The sequence below is a fragment of the Trachinotus anak genome, unplaced genomic scaffold, assembly GCF_046630095.1.
Source record: "Trachinotus anak isolate AG129_WGS33_773 ecotype Australia unplaced genomic scaffold, CSIRO_AGI_Tana_v1 ptg000019l, whole genome shotgun sequence".
Classification (NCBI taxonomy): Eukaryota; Metazoa; Chordata; class Actinopteri; order Carangiformes; family Carangidae; genus Trachinotus; species Trachinotus anak.
This window is the reverse complement of record NW_027273870.1, coordinates 28,635,476-28,662,171: the sequence shown is the minus strand read 5'-3', so window position 1 is coordinate 28,662,171 and position 26,696 is coordinate 28,635,476. Positions and strand designations below refer to the sequence as shown.

Below are 26,696 nucleotides of genomic sequence, written 5' to 3'. Positions count from 1 at the left end.
GATTTTACTTATTTATTTATTTATTTTTTGTTATAAGTTACAGTGTATATACTGTATATATTTATACGAAAGAGCAGTGACTCCACAGACAGTTAACTTGGTTCCAGGTCTCTGAATTGCTGTCCACGTTTTAATTTGTTAACCAAGTAAAATATGAATGAAGTGAAGCTAAACAGTAATTCAGCTGCAACTCCTGATCTCCAACCAACCAGTCCTGTTCCTTCCTCCTCCTCTTCCCTCTGCAACACATGCAACTCTTTTAGAAACCATTGCTGAACATATGTGCAATAATATACTTCATGTAAATCATATGCAACATTACATGTCAATATCCAGATGCTGTAATGATGCAAATTTTCCCTGGTGTGATTGATAAAGCTCATCTTGTCTCAAATATAAGTAAAATAATTGTTATGCGGTGAATATATTTTTGTCATCGATGTGAAATCAGCTACTTTGAAATGACTTTGGCTGCGTATGAAAGGTCTGTTGTCCAGTTGTTGTCATCCTGAGCTGCTGTGACAAAGCATGTTTATCGCACCAACAGGATCCAACTTCAGCAGAGTGGAAAGCAAAGCCTCTTACAGGATTACAGCTGCAGTCTTTTACTGGGTCAGACACCGAGAGAGAGGAGGGAGAGAAATTATGGGTATCATTATTAAAACAGGACTTTACACATATTACAACTGATCACCTGTTGTGTGTCCTGTGGTTATATATATGGTTATATTGGGCAAGAAGCTTGTTTTTACAGTATTTTTCAACAACGAGGCAATTCTCAGAAAACATACTGAAATATACAGTAAAATAAAATATAATATAAATAAAATCTAATTTGTGCCACAGTTGTCAAAACAATACAAGTGTCGTGTCAGGGTGAGAACTGTAGGTGGAGACAAACACCAGCTTCCCCGACAAGCCACGCCCCCACAGAAACCACGCCCACCACCATAACCTCAACCTGGAGAGTTCAACTTCCTGAAGCTGCAAATATTTGTTTGGCTTCAAAATAAAAGCTTTGGTTGGTCGATCTGTCTAACAATTGTATTATTGTACAGTTGGAACAATTGTATATTAATAGTATTCTGTTTTAAACACGATCCCATCCTGTAATATGTTTTGAATGTATATTTTCTTGTGCATTTATTTGCATTTGTCAATTTTGTATATTATTATTTTGTCTATTTAGTATTTTACAACATATTTTATTTTTTATTTTACATTTAGCCATATATCTGTGTATTTATCTCCTTGTTTATTTATCTACTTCTAGATCCCCCCATCCCCAAATATATATATATATATATATATATATATATATATAAACCTTTTAAAACCTTTATTTTGAAAAAAAAATCACGGCCTTTGCGGTATCCTCTGACGTCATCCAGGTGTTTTTCCAGAGCAACAGGTTGGTTTACCAGGCACCTCTCTGGCGTGACTCGACACGCTGTCGTCAGAGTGACTAATCAGTGGCGGGAGTGTTTTTCTGTGGAAGCGAAGAGCAGCAGCAGGAAGCTGACGGAGGAGGAAAAGCCCCCGCACGGTTGCCAACACGCGGGTGTGTGATGAGGCTCCGCGGGGCTGTGCGGGTTTAACGCGGTGGCTGTGAGGAGGAAGCGGGATCATGCGGCTCCACGGTGCGTTCACTGCGCTGCTGCTCCTGGTCTCCACACTTTCTGCTGTGACCGGTGAGTACATAGCTTTATTAGACATGTTTCAGTAGATTCTTTATAGAAGAACATGTCGATGTGGAGCCAGTTTGACATATTTTACATAAGCTACTATTGGGAAGATATATTATGTTACATCACATGATATAATCTTGTCACACAGAGGAATAAAAAGTTAAGTATGTTCCTCTGAAAGGAAGTGGAATAAAAACATGTTAAAGCTGTAAACTTCATCACTGGTTAGTAAGATATCTGTTGAGCTGCTCTATGAGCTTAATAAGAAAATATTCTGTTTGTTTTGTGAGGAATCTAAAGGTGTTTCTAATAATCCTGGTAAAAAGAAGAAGTAAAGAAATAAATCAGTGTTAACTCACAGCAGAGTGCACAGCGTGAGGAGGGATGAAGGGATGTGTGTGGCTGTCGGAGCAGAAGGAAGTCCAAACTAAACGTCGCCTCTAAACCTGATTTCTGCTGCGATATTTCAGTATTTTGTGGTGACAGTCAGGACCTGAGGCTTTCTTGGTGGTTCTAGTTAATTTAGGTAGTTTCAGTGTCATCGACCTCCAGAAGACAGCGGCTCCACATCACAGCACACTCTCATTCAGAAGACCTGCTGTGGTATTTTACCTCCTCTAACCTCCAACTGCACTCAATATATAATGTCTTACATTTTTTATCTGCACCTGTGTTTAAAGACATTTATCAGATGCATGTAGCAAATATTTCTTTAATCAAAAATGTGCTTTAGTTCATACGAGAAATCTTCCAGTTTCGCAATTTCAAAACTTCTGTGAAGAATCTGTGGATCTGCACCATGAACGCCATCATCGACATCCTGCTGGAGGATTTCCCACCAGGCCACAGACTCGTGTCTTTGTTGTTGCGCTCGGAGGGAAATTCAGTCACAGACGTGAAAGGTCCATGTGTCAGTCGTGGCTGTGGCTGATCTCATGTTATTTCCAGTGTGATGAGAAGCCCGACAGTATTTGTGTGACCTGGGGGCCTGAGCTGAAATCATCTGAGGGCACTTGACTTATGCGTCTTTCTCAGTTCATTGTTTTGAAAGGATGTGGACGGTGTCTGGACGCTCCCGCCTCTCTCTGGGCAGACCTGACTGTGATGTGGTTTCCGTGTGGTCAGACTTCTGTGGAGATATTACTACATGAGCTCCTGGGAGGTGACCTTTATCTCACTTCTCACTTCCCCGTCGAGCTGCTGACTGAGTCCAGCGCTGCTCCAGAGTTTCTCCTTCGCCTGAACTGCTCTGAAACTGTAAAACACCACGATCATAAAGCAAAGGTCGAGCTGAGGAATGTCCAGATGAGTTAAAGACTCCATCGTAAAAGAACGGCAAAGTCCTGCTGCACCTGCCTCAGCCTCAGCAGCGACCTGGGATTCATTATTACCTGATACCTGATAAGCTGATAGGACATATTTCAGGTTTAATCACATGGGTGTGGAAAATAACTATGCACCTGCACACCACATGGCCAAAAGTATGTGGACACCCTAAGTAAATCTTAATGTAACAGCTGACAGTGAGACTTTAAACTGGTTTTCCCAGTTTGATGTGGAAGATGTGAACTGGTCTGCACAGAGCCGGGACCTCGACCCCGTTCAGCACCTCCGGGTTGAACTGAACCTCCACAAGTTCACATATTTACCTTTTCTCCACATCAACATCCAAGCTGTAATTAGAATGACTGGAAACTCTCTGAATACAAACCGTAAACCTTGTAAACCGTTCATGAAATGTTTGTAAATGTTAAACAGAAGGACATAAAGTTGAGAAGTTACCAAACCAAAATGTGATGGTGCCATATTGTCTCTTCACCCTTCACATGACCAACTCGTATAACATGGGAAGCTTTTACATCATGTCCATCCATCAGCATCCGTCCTCAGCAGAGCACTTACCTCCAAGGCCAAAGCGCCCTGCACACGTCTGTCAGACCCAGAGATTCACGGGTCTCAACACCACTAATGTCTGAATTTTTACATCAAGAAAATTTGGTTTCCTGAGAAAAGTGTTGAAAAATGCCCCATCTCACACTGTCCCTGGATCTGCCCCTTCTAACTGGATCAGTACCAAAATTAGACGGGTTCTTCCCTGGCCCAGTCCCCACCCCTCCACCAAGTTCGGTGCAAAGTGGTTCAGTACTTTATGTGTAATCCTGCTGATAACCAACCATCCAACCATCCACTTCATATTTTTGAGACTAGTTGTTGACTTGAAATCTTCATTCTCTCCGTTAACCTCTGCTTGTGGTGTTTTCGCTCAATATTGGACCCAATCCAAACATTTTTCTTCATTTTCACCTCGACGCAGTTCATGTGTGATTAACATCTGATGAGGCACTTTGATTGACAGCTTCCTTCTGGAAAGAGGCGAGCACAACAATGCGGGCTGACGGTGGAACGCTGAACATCCACCTGCTGCCGTGCATTTGTTTCTTTATTGGCAACGATGTGGTGACAAATCAAAGCTTCAGCCTTTGTCCCACAGACTAAGGCGTGTCGCAGGAACGTATGCACAGCAGCTTCACACACCTTTCCCATGACTGTAAGCGTGTGTTGTTTGTTCTTACACAGTTTATCTTGAGCAGCGAGGGCGTAGCTGTGTTTGAGTATCGATTCTTATTTCATCATTGTCTTTTTCTGTCTTCCTGAGCCAACCCCAGACCTCTGAGGGCCCAAAGTCATCTGAGCTTATATAATTTGGTTAATCACTAATTTATTAGAAATCGGCACCAGTGAAGGTCCTCCAGCCTCCATCCTGTGGCCCCAGTCTTCTTATAGAGGGACTCTGTTAAAACCTAAACTCTTTTCTCATTTTGTGGTCTTGTGTTTTTAAAGTTGTGTTTTAAGAAAACTGCTAAAAGTTGTTGTGCGTCAAGTATTTAACACAGAAAACTTTGCAGCAAACATCATATTGTTTCACCATCGGGGAACTTTGAGGATTCAGATGTAAAACCAAACAAATCTTTTCATTATCGATACATTTGACAGTCACTGTCAAAAAAGAAATAGAAATAGATTGAGTAGAATCTTATATCATTAGAATAGATTGATCTACAGTGTCCCTGTTCGAGTCCGGCTGCACTGTTTATTGATGGGTCTTCTCTCATTTCCCAGCTGCAGTTCAAAAACCAACAAACGTGAATTTGAGCTGCCAAAATCTCAAAACCACAGTGACGTGGGACTACAGTGAAGACCAACCACACACCAGCTTCAGAGTCAGAGCCAAATCATCTGCAGGGTAAGACATTACACCAAATTAATAATTCAGATTTTTAAATTTTAGATTAAATCTAGATTTAATTTGCTCTTTTCATTTACTTTTTTTAAAAATCAAAAATTAAATCAAAGTGATGTTTTTTGTTATTATAAAAAAGCAAAAACATAAAATACAATATAATTACATGTTAGAAAAACACCTGACACATAAAATACTGTAACTATGAATTTAAAAAAAAACATCTGAAACATAAAATACAATTATAATTAAAAGAAAAAAACATAACTAATAGCTAAAATTAAGAAGGTCTAGTCTAGTGCAATGGATGTGTAATAAATCCTACTGGCATGAAGGTTAAAACTGGGATGAAGAGATGTTGATTCAACTGTATAAAGATTTTGGAGGATGTAGATGTAGTTTGGTGTTTTATTTTTTCCATTATAATTGTATGAATGGGTTGTTACTTGTAGGAGGATTAACCTGCTTTTTTCTCCCCTTTTTCTGAAGGCATTATGAGGGTGAAACCACAGACCATCAGTATGATCTGAGCCCTTTCATCTGGAGCTCTCTGGACAACTACACGGCCTTCCATTATGTCAATGTAACGGCTGTACAGGGAGGCAGAGAGTCCACACCAGTAACATCGAAAACGCTCAGCTTCAATCAGGCTCTTCCAGCTGATATAAAATGTAAGTGACGTGTGTTTATTTCACAGTAGATCACATGGAGCTGGAAGTGAGATGAAGGTGTTTGAGTTTTAAAGTGTCTTGCGGAGATAAAACCTGAGTTTCTCTGTACAGGTGATTTAGATTTCCCTCCTGTGAGTCTGACTGCGGGAGACTCCGAGTTCACAGTCAGTTTCAACAATCCCTTCTACTTCTACGAGGAACTGAACCAGGCCACCAAGCCAGATCATGTCTACTTTGCGTTCACTGTCTCAAACTCTAGTGTAAGTACAATAACTTTCAATCATTTACACTGAGGATAAACAGAGTCCAACCAGTTATAAAAGATGCTGCTATTAAAACGCACCCTGCTGTTGTAAACCAGGGCTGCGTTCCAGTCACTGAACAGTAAGAGCTGGAGCGTGAAGCCAGCAGCTTTAGACGTCCTGTAATAATCAGGCTCATTAGGTATCAGCAAATCATCAGGTAACTAATAATCAATGAATCTGCCTGTAACTTTGTTTGATTATCGTTTTGAATCCAGAAGGAAGGGCACCTGTTTGAATTGCTTTTTGTTTGTACAGTTGAAAACAAGATATTTGGTTTATACTAACTAACTAACTAATTAAGTAATTGATTGACCAATCCTCTGGGGAGACTGAATACACTCAGTAATACAGGACACTGGAGGTCAAATGTTCAGATATCGTCTGTGTTCTGTGATTTCAGGCAGATTTGGGGAGTGCAGACTGCAAACTGGGAGATAAGATTTGCAGATATGATGTCTCCTTCTCTGAGGGTGCGGAGGAGTGTGTCAAGCTGAACGGACGTTTGAGTGATGGGAATCATGTAAACCTTGTGAGGTTCAGAGAGACGGACCGCATCTGTGCCAGTGAATCAGCTGGTAAGTGTGAACTGGGAAGGTTTCGGTATAGTCTCCCAGTGACCTGCAGGAAGCAGCAGTCAGACGGCTTAGTGGCAAAATAAAGGCTGCAGTCAGCAAACGTCATGAGGTCAAGGACAGATGTGAAGGAAAGTTCATAAGGACTTAGGAAAAGCCCGCGTTGAGGAGAAAATCTGACTTAGGCTTAGTCCTTAGTTTGAGTCTGACCTGTGGGCGGCCAGAACAAAGTATATCATACATAAGGAGGCTGTATAACATTTTTTATACAGTTGTTAAGTAGTTTTTAGTGCATGGATTTGGAGCTCATCCATTCACACAAGGATGTCCACAAGTTTTGTGTGTGTCTGCCGTGGTGAAACTAAATCGGTGTGTCCTTTTCAGATGTTGCTGCAGGAAGTAAGGGACTGTGGGACAGACTAAGATAAGATAGGAAGCAACAAAGCTCCTCCTTATCATGTAGAGACTTTGACCAGAAGCAGTAAATGAATAAATCAAAAAAACAAAACAAAACAAATAACATAAAATTGTGTCATAATTTGTGTTGTAGTTTTCATTTTGTTAAAATGGATTTGATAAAATTATCAAAAGTTTCATTGCCAATCATATCGAAGTCAAGGTATTGGTACCGATATTGAAAATATGTGAAACCCAGCCCTTGTGCATGAATGGGAGAACGTTGTATGTTCTATAAAACACTTTGAGTCGTCGGTAAGACTCGAAAATATGAGTGAACGTGGTCCCAGACTTTAGGATCCATCCCTGATTGGGCTGCATGTGATTGTAGTTCCTAATAAAGTGGCCTCTGACTGAAGCTAACGTGACACTTCAGCGTGAGTTTGGCAAATCAAGTGAACATCTTCCAGAGTTAGTGTCTCAGCGCTTTGGGTCAGCCGCTCAAACAGGGACTCTGAGGTGTAACGTTCTGTTTGTCCAGCTCAGACCATCTCAAGTTCAGGGACTGGATTTATGCACAGAACGAAACTTGTCTCTTTCATTGAAACATTGTGAACCTGTCCTTAAAAATAAAAGAACACTTTTGCTAAATCTTTTTTCTGTCATTGCAGAGATCCATATGGTAACACTGACCGTACTGCTGTTTGTCTTTGCCTTCATAATCATTGCGGTGGCATATGGCATCTATAAGATGAGGGCCCGGATGTTAAAGCTGGATCGTTCACCTTTCGTTCTGGTAAAGTGTCAGATTAGAAAAAATGAAATAAACATTATTAATTTTGTTCTTTTTCATCTTTGTGAAAGCTGTTTTCTGTCCCTGTCTCCTTGTCTCAAAGGATTTCGAGTCTGGTCAGTCAAATGTGGGGTGCATCCAAGTGAGCCCAGAACGCTGCGAACGCGTGGCTCTCGTAAATCAGCAGAGTTTCCCCTCGTGCAGCTCAGGTCCCACAGAGGAAGAGAGTCGCTCCACAGAGGGAGAGGACTACCAGAGCAGCAGTGCCGGATCAGATCAGAACGCACCCTCCAACTACAGTGATGGAGCATTATTGGAGGACAGCAGCCAGGAGCAGGATCCGGCACATGGGGCCGACAGAACAGACTATAAAGAAAGGCCTCGTTTGATTTAGGGGGAGGAGGGAACCTGTGCAACAGTATGACTGCCAACCTGTTATACATAGAGACATAGGTGATGGAGACATGGTCGTCGGTTACACCCAGAGATGAAACTGTCACAGGTCTTGGTTTGGGACTATAAAGCCTCGGCCTGTGCGCTCAGACACCAAGAGACGCTGGGAGTGATGGTGTGAACGGTGGATCATTAACCTTTTAATGTCCTCCTTTAGAACGACATGTTTAAGGGTCTGGTTGGTTTTTTGGATGTGAGCTCCAACCTGAGGGAGGATCCTTCACTACAAACATCCCAGAGCTGCAACACAAAGGCGGACCTTGGCGCCGGGGCCTGCACAGACGTTTCACGCTTCAGTGCTCAACAACGTGGAGCAACATTTAGGAGGAGTACGACTTTTCACCTACACGAAACCTCAGCCAGATTTGATCTTCCAGGCAGCTCGCTGGATCTCTGTAAACACCAGCCTCAGCTTATCTCAGCTTCTGTCAGATGCAGCACTGAACAACTACTCCAAAACACAAAAGCTGTATATATGCTTTGTTGGTTAGTTTCTTTTTTTAGCTGTTGTTTGTGAAGGAGGAGGTCTCATCTTAATCTGTCCTCTATACTGCTTTTTTTAAACGGCTAATTCACCCTAATCACGCACACTTAAAAACACATTTTCTCACTTGTATCAAGTGGCATCTAATCATGTAGATGAGTTTGGTTTTATTAGCCTTGGATAAAGATGGCCGACACCACGAGTGGTATTTTGGCTAAAAAGATGGAAATAATGTTTTTACGATTAAAGCAGACTGTCTCTGTCTTCAGAGGGACTCTTTCAAAGTCTGTGACTTGTCCAAGGTGAAATGTGGAAATTTGTTCATGCAAACAGACTCAGTTGTACTGTGGTGGAAATGAGTTAGAGACAGATCTCCAAACATGGACAAATCCAACCAAACTATCTACTACCTATCTACCCCACTACTATCTATGGGACTAGAGGTAAATAAGAAAATGTTTTACCCACACTAGGGTGAACTGACCCGTGAAGACTCTCACTTATTGATCCTTTAGGGTTTTGTTTTTAATGTCATAAATAAAGTGGGACACTTCACACTTTCTGGACTTTAAATTGATAGTTGCGGTACCTGAGGTGGGGTTGTGTGAGGTAACTGATCTCTAGTCAGATTATCACCTGCAGTAGATTCAGATCAGTGCGCTTCAGCTGCAGAGAAGCTGAGCCAACTGCTGCTGTGGACAGCTGCAAAAACGTGCTCAAGCCACGTAAAAAAAATCCCACAGGATAAAAAACAACATCAGTTTAACTGAACGCTATATTTTGAATTATTTCTCTGCTTTATCTTGTCGTCAAACCGCCCTTTCCTTTGGACCTAGGTTGTGAACCCACTTTAATTCATATTAGCTTTTTTCTGTGGCTATTTTTTAAGTGGTTATTTTTATTTTTTTGTTATTGCTTTCCGTTTTTGTAATGGTCGGTTTCGTGCCTCTTGGTTGATTGGCACCTGCTGCAGGTGAAACACCGACTGTAGCTCAGGTGAAATAACAGACTGTCACTTTAAGGTCCCTGCAGCAGGTTTGAAGGTGCCACCACATTCATGAAGTTACTGTCTGTGCTGCGGCGGGGAAACCTGCAATACCTGCTGGTCCAGGACCTGTCTGAGGGGTTTTCTCGTTTACCTGAGAGGCTTGGATTTATTTGAAACTTAAAGGGTGTTGAGTTGTTTTTTTTTGTTGTTGTTTTTTTTTAAATCAATTGTTGTATAAAAGCAGATTTTACACAATAAAGTTTTACAGTAGCAGTTCAGTTTGTTTTGGGGTTAAACACCAAAGCTACAAAGAATTATTTATCTTACACAATGACCAAGAATGTCTACTTCTTATACCAATGTGAGATGATTTTAAATAAATAAATACAAAATCTTTCTCTTCCAGTGTCGCTCTGATGTAAATCCGATGCTCAGATCCAGTCAGACAGGTGATTATCAGCTCACCTGGAGGGAAAGTGCTGTGCCATGAGGTTAACATGAAAATCACAAAAACTGCATTTAAGTGTTTTTAATAAAGACACATGAACAGTATTAATATTAGTGAATATGTTTGTAGGGCTGAGTCAAACCTAAAATCTTCCAGTACAAATCGAGTTTTAGTGCAGAAACAATAATAATATATTTTTTTAACATTTTATTTTGGGGAAAATAAACTTTTTCAAATGTTGATGAAAAAGTTTGACATTCTGGGGAGTTCACTTACTGAGTTAAATGAGAATATTGATAGTTCTTCTGAATAAGCTAAGCTATCTTAGCTTAGCACAAAGACTGGAAACAGATCTGACCAAAGGGAACAAAATCTACCTACCAGCACCTCTGAGGTTCACTAATTAACACTTTTTTAAGCCAAGTATAAAAACATGTTATAACATTTGAATATTAGAGGAGCTTGTAGGTGGATGTTTTATCTTTGGTCAGATTCTCATCAGCTGTGTCCTCAGTGGTGGTTTAAATGAGGTCTGACGCTGACGAACTGCATCTTAAATCAGGATCTGACGAGAGAGTGAGTAAACACAATTATCAATATGATCAGGTCCAAGACTTTTCATTACTTGCTGCTACAAACATTTCGACTTGTACCAAAAAACTGAAATTCGATCCTCTGCCTTTTATTATTCCTGGATTTCAGCAAAATGACCTGAGTTGGTTTGTTGCAGATAAAGTGGATTTTATCTCGTGGTGATTTGAAGAAACCGCTCTGGTCTGCAGACCTGCAGCCTCTCAGCCTCCCCGTCAGTCCGCTCGTTTGGGGTTTGTTTGTCATCCTGTCAGCTCCACTGAGGTGAAGCACGACGTGTCCACAGATCACGCCATCATCAGGCAAAGAGTCTGTGCGGGCAGGGCGTCACCTGTCGGCTACTAAAGCTTCAGGCCCTGAACGTTTGTCCTCAGGTTCAACATCTGCTTCTCCTGCCGCACTTTTTCTTCCTTGAACGCCATCTTGTTGGCCTTCTTCTCCACTCTCCTCTCCTGAACAAACACAAGAGGAAGAATTCAACACTTTACTGTACAAGTATTTTCAAGTCCTAACCACTGGCTCACACGTTTTCATCCACAGTTTGCACCTCAAAATTAGCTGTAATGATGCTTTAGATTGTGGTGTTTGCAGAGGAAACAGACTGATATAATCTGCATTTATGAATGAAACCAACTGAAAAACACTGACACAAAACATCTTATTGAGCTGCTTCATGTTTTCTTTTTGCTACAGAATATGGCTGGTGTTATTCTGTGTTTCTCTTATTGCAAATAAATCTCATGGAAAGACCGAAACCTCCACCCCTCAGCTCCAAACCCGTCAGTTCCTGATCAAATCAAGTCAAATGTATTTATAGAGCACATTTAAAAACAGCAAAGTGCTGCAGAAATATCAAGAAAAACACCAGAGACACAGGACCAGGGAGCACAATCCATCGAGGGCTTTAAAACAAGCAGCAGAATTAAAGTCTCTTCTAAGTCCAGAAGACAGGGAGTTACAGCAGCTGATCCTGGAGGATGTAAGTCACTTCCTCACTCGAGAGGAAGGGTGAAAATATAAGTCTTTAAGAAACAACTCACAAAGTTTCATTTTTAATTTCCTAAAACAGCTGCTCACTGTAGTTTTTAATCAAACAGAGAGGAAATAGTGCATTTGTTTGGGGACTATTTTCAGCTGCGGATTAATACATATTTGGGGCTCTAGTGAGTATTTGTGGCAGCAGGACACTCTGTGTGTGTGTGTGTGTGTGTGTGTGTGTGTGTGTGTGTGTGTGTGTGTGTGTGTGTGTGGGTGGCTGAATCAGTATAAACTACAGTGTGTGTGTGTGTGTGTGTGTGTGTGTTCATGGTGATGAAGGAACATCAGTGTGTTCTCTCTACAGAGGAATGAGAAATGAGATACACCAGGAGATGTTCAGTGTTTTCTGACTGTTGGAAAAAATAAAATATCAGTGAATCAGGATCCTGCAGGAACTTTTTGTCCAAGATGAAACAGTCGTGGTTCTTTTACGTGAGTCATTCTGTGTTTGTGTTTTTGTCTTGAAGTGGGCGGGGCTGAAAAAGCAGATTAGTATCAATCAGGTTTCAGAAAGAACTGAATCAAAGTGTAACGACAGTTGTGGGGTTATTTATTTATGTCACCAGGTCACTGTCAAATCTGATCTGACCAAACTACACCCACACAGTCCAGATTTTTCAGTGTTAATCTCCTAATGAACTAGAAGACTGAGGGCAATGTTGAACAACATAAACCAGACTTCAGAGAGAAAACATCTAATTCATCGTTAATGATCCAGATACTTTGAGCCAAAATTGTTTTTTCTCCCCAAAGATCATTGTGACACATCTTTTTGTTAAAATGTAAAGTGCGTTCTTTTCAAATGTCCTTGAATTCAGCGCTGAGTTTTCTCATTTGTCATCTGGTCTGAACACCACACAGGTGGAACTCTGACCAGCTCCCTCCCGTCTTTGTCTCTCACCTTGCGCTCTTCTTTGATGGCCTGTTTCCTTGCCTTCCTCTCCTCTTTGCTCTCTTCTTTATTTCGCGGCTGGGTGGAGACACGAGGGAGGTCTGAGTCGTTGATCATCGTCATACGCTCCGCCTGCTTGGCCGTCAGGCCTCTGGCGGGGAGGACATCCAGAGGGATGCCCGTCTTGGTGGACACACGGATCGGCTTCGGCTGAGGACAGAAGGAAATAACACTAAGTCAAAACTTATTAAAGGCTGGACTGAGCCTGGTGTCAGCGCTTTACATGTTTGCTTCTCTCAACATTTTATTTCAGCTGAACTCCCAATAAAGCTGTTCTCATTCTCAAGCAGTGACTGAGACGTGACTCATTAAGACATGTTAACCAGCAGGTGCTTCCAAGCTTCTGCTAAAATCCTGAAACCGACTGTGCCGCGATTTCAGCTGCATTTACTTGTTAAATGATCACTAGAGTAAAAGAAGTTCATAATGTCAGCTGCTGTGTGAACAGCAGAGAAGAAACTGTGAAGAAAGTCTTGATATTTTTCACTAGATGTTTAAAAAAAAACAAAAAACGGAAGCTGTTAAAGGTCTGAGAGTCAGTAAATCTGGCAACAAAGGCCCAAGTTGTCGACACAGCTGGTTTGTGCCAAATCATTTTGAAAGAGCAACTATAAATGGGGAAACTCCAACAGTCGGTTGGCTGACTGTTGTCATCACTTCTACACACTTTCCAGTGCTGGACCTGCTGTTGAGGCTCAATAAAAACTAATAAATAAAGAGATAAAGAAAGTCTGAGTCACACCTGAGCTGAAAAGGACTTTACAAAACAGCTTTTTTACAAGATCATAACGAATGAGTAGAACTGGGAAAAGCGTCTGATTAACATTCATCATCTGCTCAACACAAACCCTTCATCGCTGGTCGATGTTTTCTCAAGTCTCTGCTCCAGTAAACACAAACACAGGAAGGCGTGACTCTGTCTGTTCCTGATGTGATGTGCCACCAGGTGGTCATCGTCACACACCTGTCACCCCACAGCTGACAGGACAGGAGCTTCCTGTGTTACCTGACAGATGCTTTTCCCCAGGTGTGGGATAGTCAACCCCTTCATGCTCCTCCATGTTTCCAGTGTGTGTGTGTCTGATTCTACACGTGTGTCACATACAAACCTTTGGTGGATCTTCGATGACTTTGGGTCTGTTATATATGTTGGAGTATGTGCCTGGAGAGGAAAAGAAATGTGCCGTCAAAATAAGATACACAGATACAACTCTACAGGATACAGGAAACGTCACCCACAGACCATCAAAAGGTCAAAGGTTGTTAAAGGGACCTGAGCTGTAGGGACACTGCAGGGAGAGGCTGCAGTAAATTCTTTTTACTGACAATTCAAAGAGGAAGTACAACCAAGTTCATCACTGAAAGTTTACATTTCAAAATAAAAGCAGTCATTGAACTATCAGAAGTGAGACTATGATTAGTTTCTCATCAAAAGTTTCCGAACCTTGAGAAATCAGAACACAAACATTATATTTTACTCATTAAGGCCTGGACTTACACATCATTTTAGAGATTTTAGACTTTCAGTTTTACTGCAGGACTTTACAACGAAGGACACCGAGGGACCAAAGAGCCTGTGCTGATATTTCCTGTCAACCATGGAACAAATAAGCTTTACAGCAGAGATGTGCAACAGATAAGAGTTTAACCTTTGGCTCCCAGTAAAACACATAATGATCTCAGCCAATCATCTTTGTGCAGAAGCTCCAGGAAGTGTTCACTGATCTTTGCATCAACACTGGAAGCTGGTACGTCGAGCTGCGTCCCCAGTGCAGACTAACAACCAGTCAAGTCAATTTTTACTTATAGTATCACCAGATCAGACCCAACAACTGCCCAACTACAGATCTGTCTAATGTAAACTATGTGTGTGAATAACCTGAATCCTGAAGAAGCAGAAAACAAATCTTATTTAACACAGACTCCTGTGGCTATAACTATACAGGAAAAACAAACTGAGCTCACTGATGATGGTTTCACAGTCCCACTTCTCTTCTGGAGCCTCGATAACAACAGTTTCCATCTCCTCTTCCTCCTCCTCATCTTCCTCTTCCTCTTTCACAACAGGAAGCTCTTTGGGACCCAAATCATCAGGCCTCAGGAATCTGAACCACAAACATGACACACATCAGTCACCAGGGTCATTTAAAGCAACACTTTCCTACTGAAAACACCAATCCGATGCAGCATTATTCATCGATATAAAACAATGAATCGGATAAAAAAATAAACATCACTCACTCCTTCTCTTTCTGTTTGAAGTAGTCTTTTATAACTTCCTCCAGGCGAGCGCTGTCGGGTTCGATGAAGCCCTCCAGCTCAGCGTTGTCCAGAGCGCCGATCTCATCGTCATCAAACTGTTCGTAAAACTAACAACGACACAGACACAAGTTTTGAGCAAAGCTTCTGAAACATTAACAGATTTAAGGCCCCTTACAAAATACACAAGTTTCCACATGATCATCACAGCCACAGAGTTTGCGGGCTGTGACACCAGGATATGTTCTACATGTTCATGCTTCGACTTATCTTTTCTTATGTCAGTGGTTTTGTGATAAAATGTTGCTGCAGTGTGCGACCTTGTTTTTCACTGTGAGCTTATCTGTGCTGTCACCTACAGCTTCAGCTCCTTGTTACTGTGACACCTTAATGTTTTTCCCCTTGTGGCTGATGCCGTATGTTGCAGCCAGGGCAACTGTACAGTTACTACACATGTAAACTACAGAAGTGGCCTTGTGAGATGAGACCGTGCACACACCAGTGGGGAAGTCAGATGTTATTTGTTATAAACATTCTTATACTGAACTAATTCACCCATGGACAGTCGCAAATAACAGCAGAAGACTGAACACTGAACACAAAGACACAAAATGAGATTAGTGTAGATCAGGAGTCTACTCAGGAAGTTTTCCAGATGAGCTATTTCTCAAGAAAATCAAGAATATGTGATATCATCTTCATTCAAAGCCATTCTCAGGAAATGATGTCACACCAATATCCCTATCTGGTTCTCTGAATCACATTGATCACAGAGTCACACAAATATTAGCGTCAGACAAACAACAGGAAATACAAAGCCCTTTGTTAGGAGATGGAGAGTTTGAAAGAATCTATAACCAGCCAGAATATAATTAAAATCAAGGCCTTGGAGAGGGAAAGGAACTCTTTACTGAAAGAGGTGCAGAGTCTTAAAATTGATCTCAGTGAGAGGGTAGAAATAAAGTCCATCAGAGAGCAAAGGGGTGAACTGCAAAAAGAAGTTCAAGAACTTCAACTGCAGCTTCGTAAAGAAAAAGAGAAGGAAAAAGAAATCAGTGACCTGAAGGAGCAACTTAAAATGAGCTGCAAAGAGAACTTGACTCTCAAAGATTTGTCTGGAAAAGTCGAGACTGAAAGTGCAGAAAACGTCAGAGAGAAACATCAACAAATATCGGCACAAGGAGAAGATGAGGTGTGTGGCCAGGAAGTCAGAGAGGAAAGGTCCTCCATCAGGACACACTGGTAAACCTGGTAAAAAAGTCTGAAACCAAGGCTGTGGATACACTTAAGGCTTTGGATGGACGGGTGAAGGTCTTGAACAATGACTTAAATCATCTCTGGATGCTCTGGTTTCCTCCCACAAAATTAACAATTCAATTAAAAACATTTTTAATTAACAGGAATAAAAAATATCTGCATTTCTTATCCTCCTTATCCTGTATTGTCAAAACTGCTGCTGGTTACACTTCGCTCAGCTCAGAGGCTTGTGTGTAGAGAATCAGTGAAGCAGGTTCTTCACCAGGTGGAGTCTCCAGGAACCAGACTATCTCACTTTAGTGGACTCTGTGGTGCAGCTGGAGAGCAGCTGCTGACCAGAGCTCCAGTCTGAGATCAGTTATCCATATATTATCATTAATTTCTATTTCTAACTGTCTGCTAGGGAGGAGATTGCCACTAATTTTATACTTTTATATGTAGTTTCACATTAAGGTGGAATACACATTAGACGAAAGCACGACTGTGAACGTGTTAGAAAGCAGAAATAGCACATTCCAGGTTGAATTCATTTGTAATAAAAAACATTTGCTCAGTTCAATAAATCTGCTCCCTTATTTGATCTGGTGTGACCAGGAGCTTATGGAGACCAGTGTGAGTGAACATTAGATAAAAACTGATGTGTGATTATATTAATGAGTCAAGTCCATGACATTATGACTCTTCTTTCATTCAGAAGGGTGGAAGAGCTAAATTTGTCGTGAAGGTTTAGAGGAGGCTCCTGTCCTGACCCTGCTCTTACCTCAGCAAAGAGAAGAATCCAGAGTTAAGGAAACTGATTTTTAAAAGGTCCTTATAGAAAACATATTTCACTGCTACCAACCTGATTTTATATACACAATGTGTAATGTACTGTACATGTGACACAAAATTATAACAATATAATACAAGAAAGTTGCAAGTGAGTTTATTGCAAAAGTGTTCAAAGGTCAAAACATAAAGCAAAAAACGAAAACACTCCACGATTCATGGCAAAGTGCTGGAATATCAGCTTTGGATTCATTTCAAATAACATCCTTTTATGTGTGTGTGTGTGTGTGTGTGTGTGTGTGTGTGTGTGTTTGTTACACACAACATTCTGTAGCACAACATTCCGTTACCTGAAATCTGAAACGATGATGCAACTAAGGACAGGAAGTGACTTCAAAGATCCAAAGATCAAAGCCATTCTCAGGTCATGACATCACACCAGCATCCCTGTCTGGTTCTTAGAATCACAGATTCACACACACACATTAACTTCAGACAAACGAGGTGATACACCGAGTAACTTCAACACGACTGAAAACACAAAAAGCCAAACTGAGATCAACACTCTGACAAGTACGAATACTTGTAGAACTCTTGGTCTTCGGTGAGATGGCGGGTAAGTGCAAGATGCAGGAAAAACTTAATGAACTCTCCCGTCTGCTCCAAAATGAAAAAGACCTGCGTGTCAGGGAGCAGCAGAGGGCCACTCAGAGGGAGAAGGCCCTTCGTGCAGAGATGCATAGTATGAAAGAATCTATTACCAACCAGAATATAATTAAAGTCAAGGCCTTGGAGAGGGAAAGGAACTCTTTACTGAAAGAGGTACAGAGTCTTAAAACTCATACTCCTACTATCAGTGTGATCACTGATGAGTGCCAAGGAAAGACAGCAGAAATGGAGTCCATTAGAAAGCAGACGGATGATCTGCAAAAAGAAGTTGAAGAACTTAAACTGCAGCTTCGTAGAGAAAAAGATCGACACATCGAGACACAGAGCCGGGACTCTGAGCGGGAAAAGGTCCTTCGCAAAGAAATCAGTGACCTCAAAAAGCAGCTCCAGAGGGAGTGGGACGAGTGCGAGGCTTCATTTACACCTAAATTCAAAGCCTGGGAGAGGCAGAACAAGGCCCTGATCACTCAAGTAGAAAAACTCAGAATGAGCCTGACCCAGGAAGATCTGTCCAAAAAGGATGCAGTTGAGAGCACAGAGAAAGTCACTGTGACATATCAAGACTCATCAGCCCAAACAGAACTTGAGGTCTGTGCCCAGGTGGTGCCCAGGAACTTCACGACTGAGGGGGAGCAGGCCCTTTGTGCAGAAATTGAACAACTGAAACTGCAGCTCAGTGAGGAACAAGATCTGCGAGCCAAGAGGCAGCAAAGGGATTTTGAGCGGGTTAATTTCCTCTACAAAGAGATCTGTCACCTCAAGGTGAAGTTCCAGTGGGAGCGGACCGAGTGTGGAGATACAAAAGTGTCTGAACTCAAAGCCGTGGAGCTGCTCTGTGACCTCGGAGAGCAGCTCCAGAAAGAACAGAACGAATGTGCAGCTTCATTTCTGCCTAAAATTGATTTCTTGGAGAAGGAGAACGGCATCTTTATTACTCAATTGGAACAACTTAAAATGAGCTGCAGAGAGAACAACTTGGCCCTCCAAGATTTGTCCAAAAAGGACGAAGCTGAGAGTGCAGAGGAAGTCACTGTTGTGCATCAAGAGGATGCAACTCAGGAGCCTGAGACATCAGCAGAGAAAGTCACTGTTGCGCATCAAGAGGATGCAACTCAGGAGCCTGAGACATCAGCAGAGAAAGTCACTGTTGCGCATCAAGAGGATGCAACTCAGGAGCCTGAGACATCAGCAGAGAAAGTCACTGTTGTGCATCAAGAGGATGCAACTCAGGAGCCTGGGACATCAGCAGAGAAAGTCACTGTTGCCCATCAAGAGGATGCAACTCAAGAGCCTGAGACATCAGCAGAGAATGTCACTGTTGCGCATCAACAAGCTGCAACTCAGGAGCCTGAGACATCAGCAGAGAAAGTCACTGTTGCGCATCAACAGGATGCAACTCAGGAGCCTGAGACATCAGCAGAGAATGTCACTGTTGCACATCAACAGGATGCAACTCAGGAGCCTGGGACATCAGCAGAGAAGGTTACTGTTGCGCATCAACAGGATGCAACTCAGGAGCCTGGGACATCAGCAGAGAAGGTTACTGTTGCGCATCAACAGGATGCAACTCAGGAGCCTGGGACATCAGCAGAGAAGGTCACTGTTGCACATCAACAGGATGCAACTCAGGAGCCTGGGACATCAGCAGAGAAGGTCACTGTTGCACATCAACAGGATGCAACTCAGGAGCCTGGAACATCAGTAGAGAAGGTCACTGTTGCGCATCAACAAGAGGCAACTCAGGAGCCTGGAACATCAGCACAAAAAGTAAACGAGGCCTGTGGAGAGGAGCCACTCAAAAACTCAGAGGAGGAGCAGGTTCCAGAACAAGAAACATCTGACTTGGTAAAAAAACTCCAAACAGATGTTTTGCAGAATCTGGATACACTTGCAGCTTTGGACAAACAGTCCAAGTTCCTGAGCAATTACTTAAACCAGCTCAAAATTAGCTTTGACTGTGTGGCTGAAAAATACAGGGCAGAGAGGACAGAGAACAAGACCCTGCAAAACGTAATTGAGGACCTTAACATCAAGCTCCAAAAAGAAATTGACTTGACTAAGCAGCTGCAGCTGGAGAATACCGAGAGGGAGAAGACCATGGGCAAAGAAATCGCTGACCTCCAAGAGTTGCTCCAAAAAGAGCGTGAGCACGATGGTAAACGGCAAGCCTTTGAGAAGGAGAAGGCGGCCTACCTTCACGAGATAGAAGAACTGAATCTGATCTGTGAGGGAAAAGCCTTGAGAATAAAGGGCTTGTTAGAGAAGATAAAGGAAGAAAAAGCTCACAAGGAGGCCATTAAAGACGAACAGTTCCAAAGAATCCGGGCCCTCAACAATAAGGTTAGACAGCTGCAGGACTCCAACGCCCAGCAGAAGCTGCGGGCCTCAGAAAGGGAGAATTTCCTTTCCCTCAAAGTGCAGGAGCTGGAACAAATTATCTCAGACTATGAGAAAAGGGCTCACTCAAAGGTCAACCCCTCGTCCAGCTCAGATGATGAACAACCCGGATGTTCCAAGGACATGAGAAAGACCAAAAAACGCAAAGGGTGGAAGAAATTTGCGCACTACACCAAACCATGGAATTGGGGCAAGAAATAGTTGTACTTTGAGAATATGTCTGTGAAGACTCTCAATCCTCCAGGTGACGGTGTTTTTTTAAATGCTATACGAAGGCAACTGGACTTGGTTGAGGTTCTTGGAGAAGTTTCACCTCTCATCCAAGAGGTTTGAAGACGCCTCTTGGGTGAGAGGTGAAGCATCCTCAAGTACCTACAACCAAGTCCAGCTGCCCTCGGTCCAACCTTCCTGGATGACTGAGAGTCTTCACAGACATATACAGGGCAGCACGGTGGCTCAGTGGTTAGCACTGTGGCCTCACAGCAAGAAGGTGGTGATCTACTCACCAGCCGCCTTCTTTCTGTTTGGAGACAACATCTTCTACCCGTGCTTGCGTGGGTTTTCTCTGGGTGCTCCAGTTTCCTCCCACAAATGTATCAATTCATTAAAAAAAAATTAAATTAAATTTACTAAAATTTAAAAAAATGTTTGCATTTGAATTTTTGTTATCCTTTTCTTTTCCTTCACTGTCAGCAGTGCAGTAGATTTCAATTCTTGGGCTCAGGATTTGATTTAAAATCAAATCTCAATTCAAAAACTATGGTGACAAGTTGTTATAATGTATGACACTATATATTTCACATATGATGGCCAGATCAGTAAAATTTGAAAATACCATGGATGTGGTAGTTTGTGATCTGTGTGGTGTTAAGCAGCAGGTGAATTAACACAAGCACTTGGTGCGTTGAATGATTTAATTTCCCTGTGTCGTGCAAATGAAGCCACACTGGGAACAGCCATTCAGAGGAGAAGCAGCAGTGCAGGCAGAGGTCAAGCTAAGCTAACAGGCTAGGCTATGAAAACATAACTAAGTTTACAGACTAAGCTATGAAAACAAAGCTAAGCTAACAGGCTAAGCTATGAAAACAAAGCTAAGCTAACAGGCTAGGCGATGACAAAGTAGCTAACTCCTAACATCGTCACTAATTAACCACCATAATTAACTGAACGGCTCAGAGGCTACCAGCAGCTACCAGACACTTAAGGTGGAATGTTTTCCCGTGTGTTACTAAATCCATGATTGACATTTGTAAATCAATTGATACACCTTAAATGTCAGTATGACAACTTTGACCATTTCATTTGTTTTTGTTAGCTCTCTTCATGACATACGCTTTAGTGAAGAATTTAAAGATGAATGTAAAGCTGCAGATAACGAGTCAGATCGAGCTCCTTCTTCCCCTCGAGGTTATAAAGGTTTTTTGCACACCTACGTTAATAACTACCCTGACATTACCAATCACATCTGGGTTTATGTTTCCGAGGAGAGATTTAACACATACATCTTTTTAAAATGCATTTTTAATTACAGTTTCTGCTGTGTGTAAATTAACTTCAGAACTTTTAAAGTCCTTTTCAGCCAAATGCAATTTAATATCTTTTCACTGTCACGCAAGTGTGATGGACAATATGACCTACAAATATTTATTAGGTACATTAATTTATCGACATTAATATCTCATTTTTGTCTTTCAACTACTACTACTACTACCAATAATAATAATAATGATAATAATAATAATACAACTTGGACCCTGTTTAAGGGCAGAAAAATGTTTGGTGGAAGATTAAAAAATAATTGATTAATTTAAGTCTTTGCAACAATTAACACTTCAATGTCAATGAGCTCATCAAGATGTCCCAACAGCTTTCTGTCTAAAAAAAATATTTTAGACCTTTCAACATCATTTCAGGGTTTTTAGGGAACTGAATTAATCATTGCCATGATTTCATGTCTACGTATCTGTATGGATTTATTGGCTCAAGGGCGCCCTCTCTTGGAAGCTGTAGATATATGCCACCGGCAGCTTTGAGACAGTTCATGAGAGATGTGTTCAGACAATAAACGGCAGCATACAAAGGCAAACAAGCCTCCTGCTCCTCACTTGTACAGGGAGGATGGGGAGCGTAGCTAATAAACAGAGACTCAGTCTCAGAGAGGAGTTAAAGTTCACCTTCTCGAAGCGGTCGTCCAGCAGGGAGAGCTGCTCGTTCCTCCTCATCACTGACGACGTCAGCGAGTACTCCGTGAATCGACTCTTCGTCTCCTCGTCCATGAAGAGAAACTCGCGACCACGGCCGCCCACATCCAGGTCCTCGTCACCTGAAAATCCTCCCTCTGAGTCAAAGTCGCCTTCCTCGTCTGTGTCCTCCCACTCTTCATCATCATCATCATCTTCATCATAGTCCCCTCTGTCATGGGTGACACACAAACAGGAAATCACACTTATCATTAATTGCATTATCAATTAATTATTTGGATTTTGTTCAATAAATGTCAGAAAATTGTGTATTAGTGGAACCTTAATTTTCTGATTGATTAACTGCCTGATCGCTCAAGGTCTAATCAGAATCAAGCATCACTGAACAGTTGTCTAACGTCTGTAAGAGAAAGTAACCAAAGACCGATCGTGTTGTGTCACAGAGCGGCAACTACACACAACCAGCAGCACTTCAGTGACAGTGGTCAGATGGTTGGAGTGTGTGTGTGTGTGTGTCAGTGTTGCAAGCATATATGTGGTTATAGATGTGAAACTATGGAAAGGCAAATTAAATTCAATATGAATTTAAGACAAATAACAATAATAATAATAATAATAATAATAATAATAATAATAATAATAATAATGATAATGATAATGATAGTAATATTCTTAGGTTAATACAATAATGAGCAAACAAGCCAAATATGGTTTTGACATTTGCAAAGGCAAAAGCTGTTGTCGATGGTTCTGATGATCATCGTCCATCAGCACAACCCTAAATGCAACCATGTAAAGTAAGCAGCTGTAATAACGGTAAAAATTCAAGGAGCTGCGTCTTCTTGACAGCAAACGTCAAAAATATGTCAGAATCCCTCAAATGATGAAACTGAAGCGACACCCAGTTCTAACTTGGATAAAACCCTCTGAGGAACCTAAAGTCTTCATGTCTTACTCCATGTCCACTGCTCCACTCGCACTGTTCGCTTTGATGATGAAGTCGTCGTCCAGGATGTTGTTGGGGTCTTCATAGTCGAAGTCTTCATCGAGAGCGGCCACGATGTCGGGGTCCATGTCCAGACGAGGTCCTGAAGGAAAAACGAACAAAAAAAATATCTGACGCAGATGGCAACTTCACATGGTGAAAACAAACAAGATGTGAAAATAAAACATCACCATGAGACTAGAAATATCAGTTTTTAAAAAAAAATCTATTTTTATTGATGGATTAATTGATCATTTATAAATTCTTGAAAAGGAAATCCAGCTATGTATTCCCATTTTTAAAATGCTTTTTCAAATTCATTTTTTATTCATGAATTAATAAATGTACTCATAAACAGTGTATTTAATGAGTGTCATATTGTTTTTGAAAATCAATTTTTAAATCTTTATAAGTATTTATTGATGGATAAATTGTTCATTTATAAATTGTTTTTACGGTTCTTATTTTCGACACCTATTAAAATATTAAATTAATGAAATGCTTTATTACTTTCCCTCGTCCTCCACATGGAACCACACAGGCTTAAATCCATCTGTGTTGTTGCTGTTCCCACTGGTCACCAGCAGATGTCGAAAAAGATCATAAGCGACTTCATGGTATTTGAAGCTGGTGATGAAGCTGTTTACCTGAGATAGGAGCAGCTTTGTTCAGAATTCCCACCTCCTCCTCAAACTCCGAGGCAAACACTGACGACGGCAGGTTGATGGTAGCTGCCTGCTCATAAACAAAACAGGAACCTTTAACTTTCTTTACCATGATTCCACACAAAGAGAAAAACTCAACACAAATGTAAATGTAAGGGTGCTTCATAAATTACCATATGATGGCGCCATCCAGTTTCTACTTTTTCACCAAAATCTTTAAAGTCACCTCCAGCAGGAGTTTATAAAAATGACAAACCAGCCTGACAGTGTGAAATACCAGGATTTCCCTGACTGAGGGGAACTCTGACTCCACTCACAGGAAGGGCCTTGTCCGTGTCGCCCTCCTCCTCATCTTCCTCATCACGGAGGGTAACGTCCTGTCTGTCGGAGTACGAGGGGCCGGCTGCCACCAGCTCTGTAGGGCCTGACGCCTCCTTCAGGTGCTGCAGGTAGTCGTAGTCGTCGTCAAAGAAAACGCCAAATTCCCTCTGCTCCTCGCGCCTCTTCTCTGCTTCCACCTGGAGAAGATCAAAATCAGAAAATGTCGTTTTACTGGTTTGTTAAATGTAAAATAAATCTGACAAGCTGCATGAGGTTGATCAGACAGGAGAGAAAAGCTGGTCATTGACACTCTGGTGAATTAAGATCCAGGTTATTGACACTTGGCTGCATTAATATCCACGTTATTGCTATATGGGTAAGTTACTTTTACCAATTTCTTTCTTTAATTGTGTAAAGCTGAATAGTTTGACCCTCTTCAAGCTTCTTCAAAGAAAACATCCCTCTTTGGTTGAACTGCTCGCAACTCACAGACATATGCAACCTGTGAGGAGGGGTTACAGGGGTTTCTACTGCTGTTTTTTTAATGCAGTCCCAACCCAAAAATGAACCTGTGGTAAATCCTCACTTTCCTAAAACATTACATTTACAAAAAGGAGGACTGCCACCGACAAATATTTCCACTATCACTTCATTTGCAGATAATTTTCAGTCAGCGTTTAATTGCTATGTCTGCAAAATGTCAGACAATAAAAAAAAAAAAAACCTATAATTTCACATAGCTGACAGAAAAAGGAGCAAATTATCGGATTTAAGAGGCTGGAACCAGTTAATTTCAGACTTGATCATTGACCAAAAAAATGAAGAGATTGTCAAAATGAAATGTCAAAACTAACTGAAAGACTCCATAGTTAATCTGTACCTTGGCGGCAGGCAGGAGGACGTGCTGTGGTGCCTTCTCATCTGCAGCCAGCGGATCCCTCTGACTTCTGTGGACGAGGTGAAAGGTCACAGCCTTCTTCTTTTCAATGAACGATTTCTTCTTTCGATGAGGCTGGAGGAGACAAGCACAGCAGCGGTTAGCAGAGCTTGGTGGTTATATAACAGCCAGGTCTCAGGTTTGAGCCCCAGGATGAATTCGGGTCTCAGTTCGGCGCCTTTGAGCAAGGCAGGTAACCTCCACCTGCTTTAGTGTAGCTATTCAGAGTTTTTTCAAATATTCTTCCAATTGTTTGGTTTATAAAATGTCAGAAAACAGGGGAAAGTACCTGTAACAATTTCTTACAGCCTGCTTGATTTTATTTTTTCAAACAAATAAAATCGAAATCTACTTTTGACAGTTATCAGATACTGACTGCAGCTCAATTCACCGTTACAACATTTTAAAGGTGTGTGACGTCTCCTGACGTAACTATTTCTAGTTACCATCACATTAATTCATAACAAATACACTGTCATGTTATTACAGGCTGAGACAGTACAACATTAGGCTTTGTTGATTGACGCTAGAAGTGTATGAAGTCTCAGGTCTGAAGTGATGTACACATTTATGAATTAATAAGGATATTATGGTGCCAATACTTACTTTTTTACCACTTAAATTTAGTATCTATACACTGCGGTACTTTTATTTTCACTTTAATAAAGTACTTCTTATATAACTACAAAACAAACAAACATGAAGTTAATATTTTCTACCTGTACGCTGCTTTTTAAGGGACGTCGCTAGCTAACAACATTAGCTTGATGTAGCAGAAATGTCGTCTTACCATCTTGTAACGGAATCTCTGACGGTTTTCTTCGACTGGTCTGATTTAAAGATGCTCCAACCTCAATCTACAAGCAGCTGTTACAAACATTTAACCGTAAATTAAGTCCAGAAAGTGTCGCTAAAGTTGTTCCACGCTGGATTCTCCTTCACCACGCTGCTGCTGCTGCGACCATCACCGGAAGCAACCATTCCGGAAAACAACAGAGGGGCTGAAAACAATGTGAACAAGTTTTAATACGGAGACTTCGTGTCATAAAATTTGATTCTTGGCCAAAGTCAATCTAAAAAAATACATGGGTTAATATTAATGATGTAATTCATGTTCCTGTACACTGCGGTTGGATTCCCTCTATATTACGGGCTTGAGTATATGGTATGGTCCGAAGCGGCTGGGCTGGCGGATATAAACCGTCTGTGGGCTCATGAGCGCCCCCTGCTGGGCTGGAGGCTGAAAGCATTTAGCTGTTTTTGACTATGAAAACATCTCTTTTAATATATTGTCTTTAAATAATTGTTCTTTACATATGAAATGTAGCAGGAACATCAACCAGAGTTGTTATTTTTCATTTTAGGAATTCATTCTATATAATATGGAGCAAGTGTTTTTAAACTCTGAGACCATGGGCCCCCCCTCAGACAAACTTTGGGGTAAAGTGCCCCTTCACCCAACCTTAGTTTATTTTAGTTTCCCACAGTTCCTAGATGCTTACGGGATCATGATTATGTTTTTTGATCGTGTAGACACTCAAGAGTTGAGCCATACATACATAAAATTTATGTGATCTCCTTTTGATAACTAATGTAATAACTTCCATTCACTGAGCC

The 26,696-nt window shown here is 41.4% G+C and overlaps 2 protein-coding genes across 2 annotated transcripts; one reads left to right on the top strand and one right to left on the bottom strand.

Moving 5' to 3' along the window:
• The first annotated feature begins 1,399 nt into the window (after nucleotides 1-1,399).
• ifngr1 (interferon gamma receptor 1) lies at nucleotides 1,400-9,996 on the top strand. Its single transcript, XM_071503850.1, has 7 exons — nucleotides 1,400-1,691; nucleotides 4,809-4,932; nucleotides 5,419-5,600; nucleotides 5,712-5,860; nucleotides 6,306-6,480; nucleotides 7,545-7,669; nucleotides 7,770-9,996. Exons 1-7 carry the CDS (start codon nucleotides 1,628-1,630, stop codon nucleotides 8,058-8,060), a joined length of 1,110 nt encoding a protein of 369 aa, XP_071359951.1. The 5' UTR covers nucleotides 1,400-1,627; the 3' UTR covers nucleotides 8,061-9,996.
• Nucleotides 9,997-10,105: 109 nt separating this feature from the next.
• On the bottom strand, nucleotides 10,106-26,074 carry ltv1 (LTV1 ribosome biogenesis factor). The gene is made up of 11 exons (XM_071503849.1): nucleotides 25,870-26,074; nucleotides 25,023-25,154; nucleotides 24,139-24,339; nucleotides 23,804-23,891; nucleotides 23,127-23,259; nucleotides 22,145-22,382; nucleotides 14,862-14,989; nucleotides 14,586-14,725; nucleotides 13,730-13,782; nucleotides 12,570-12,770; nucleotides 10,106-11,082 (listed from the first exon to the last, which is right to left on the bottom strand). The coding sequence occupies exons 1-11, from the start codon at nucleotides 25,870-25,872 to the stop codon at nucleotides 10,972-10,974; spliced, it is 1,428 nt and encodes a 475-aa protein (XP_071359950.1). The 5' UTR covers nucleotides 25,873-26,074; the 3' UTR covers nucleotides 10,106-10,971.
• Nucleotides 26,075-26,696: the final 622 nt, after the last annotated feature.

What these genes read in the sequence shown, in the direction of transcription:
- ltv1 (XM_071503849.1), bottom strand. An exon ending in TCCTCCTGCCTGCCGCCAAG is followed by an intron (nt 24,340 to 25,022) that starts GTACAGATTAAC and finishes GATCTTCTCCAG; the next exon opens with GTGGAAGCAGAGAAGAGGCG. An exon ending in CCATCAAAGAAGAGCGCAAG is followed by an intron (nt 11,083 to 12,569) that starts GTGAGAGACAAA and finishes GTGTTTGTTCAG; the next exon opens with GAGAGGAGAGTGGAGAAGAA.
- ifngr1 (XM_071503850.1), top strand. Translation starts at nt 1,628, where the DNA reads ATGCGGCTCCACGGTGCGTTCACTGCGCTGCTGCTCCTGGTCTCCACA. An exon ending in CACACTTTCTGCTGTGACCG is followed by an intron (nt 1,692 to 4,808) that starts GTGAGTACATAG and finishes CTCATTTCCCAG; the next exon opens with CTGCAGTTCAAAAACCAACA. An exon ending in ATCGTTCACCTTTCGTTCTG is followed by an intron (nt 7,670 to 7,769) that starts GTAAAGTGTCAG and finishes CTTGTCTCAAAG; the next exon opens with GATTTCGAGTCTGGTCAGTC.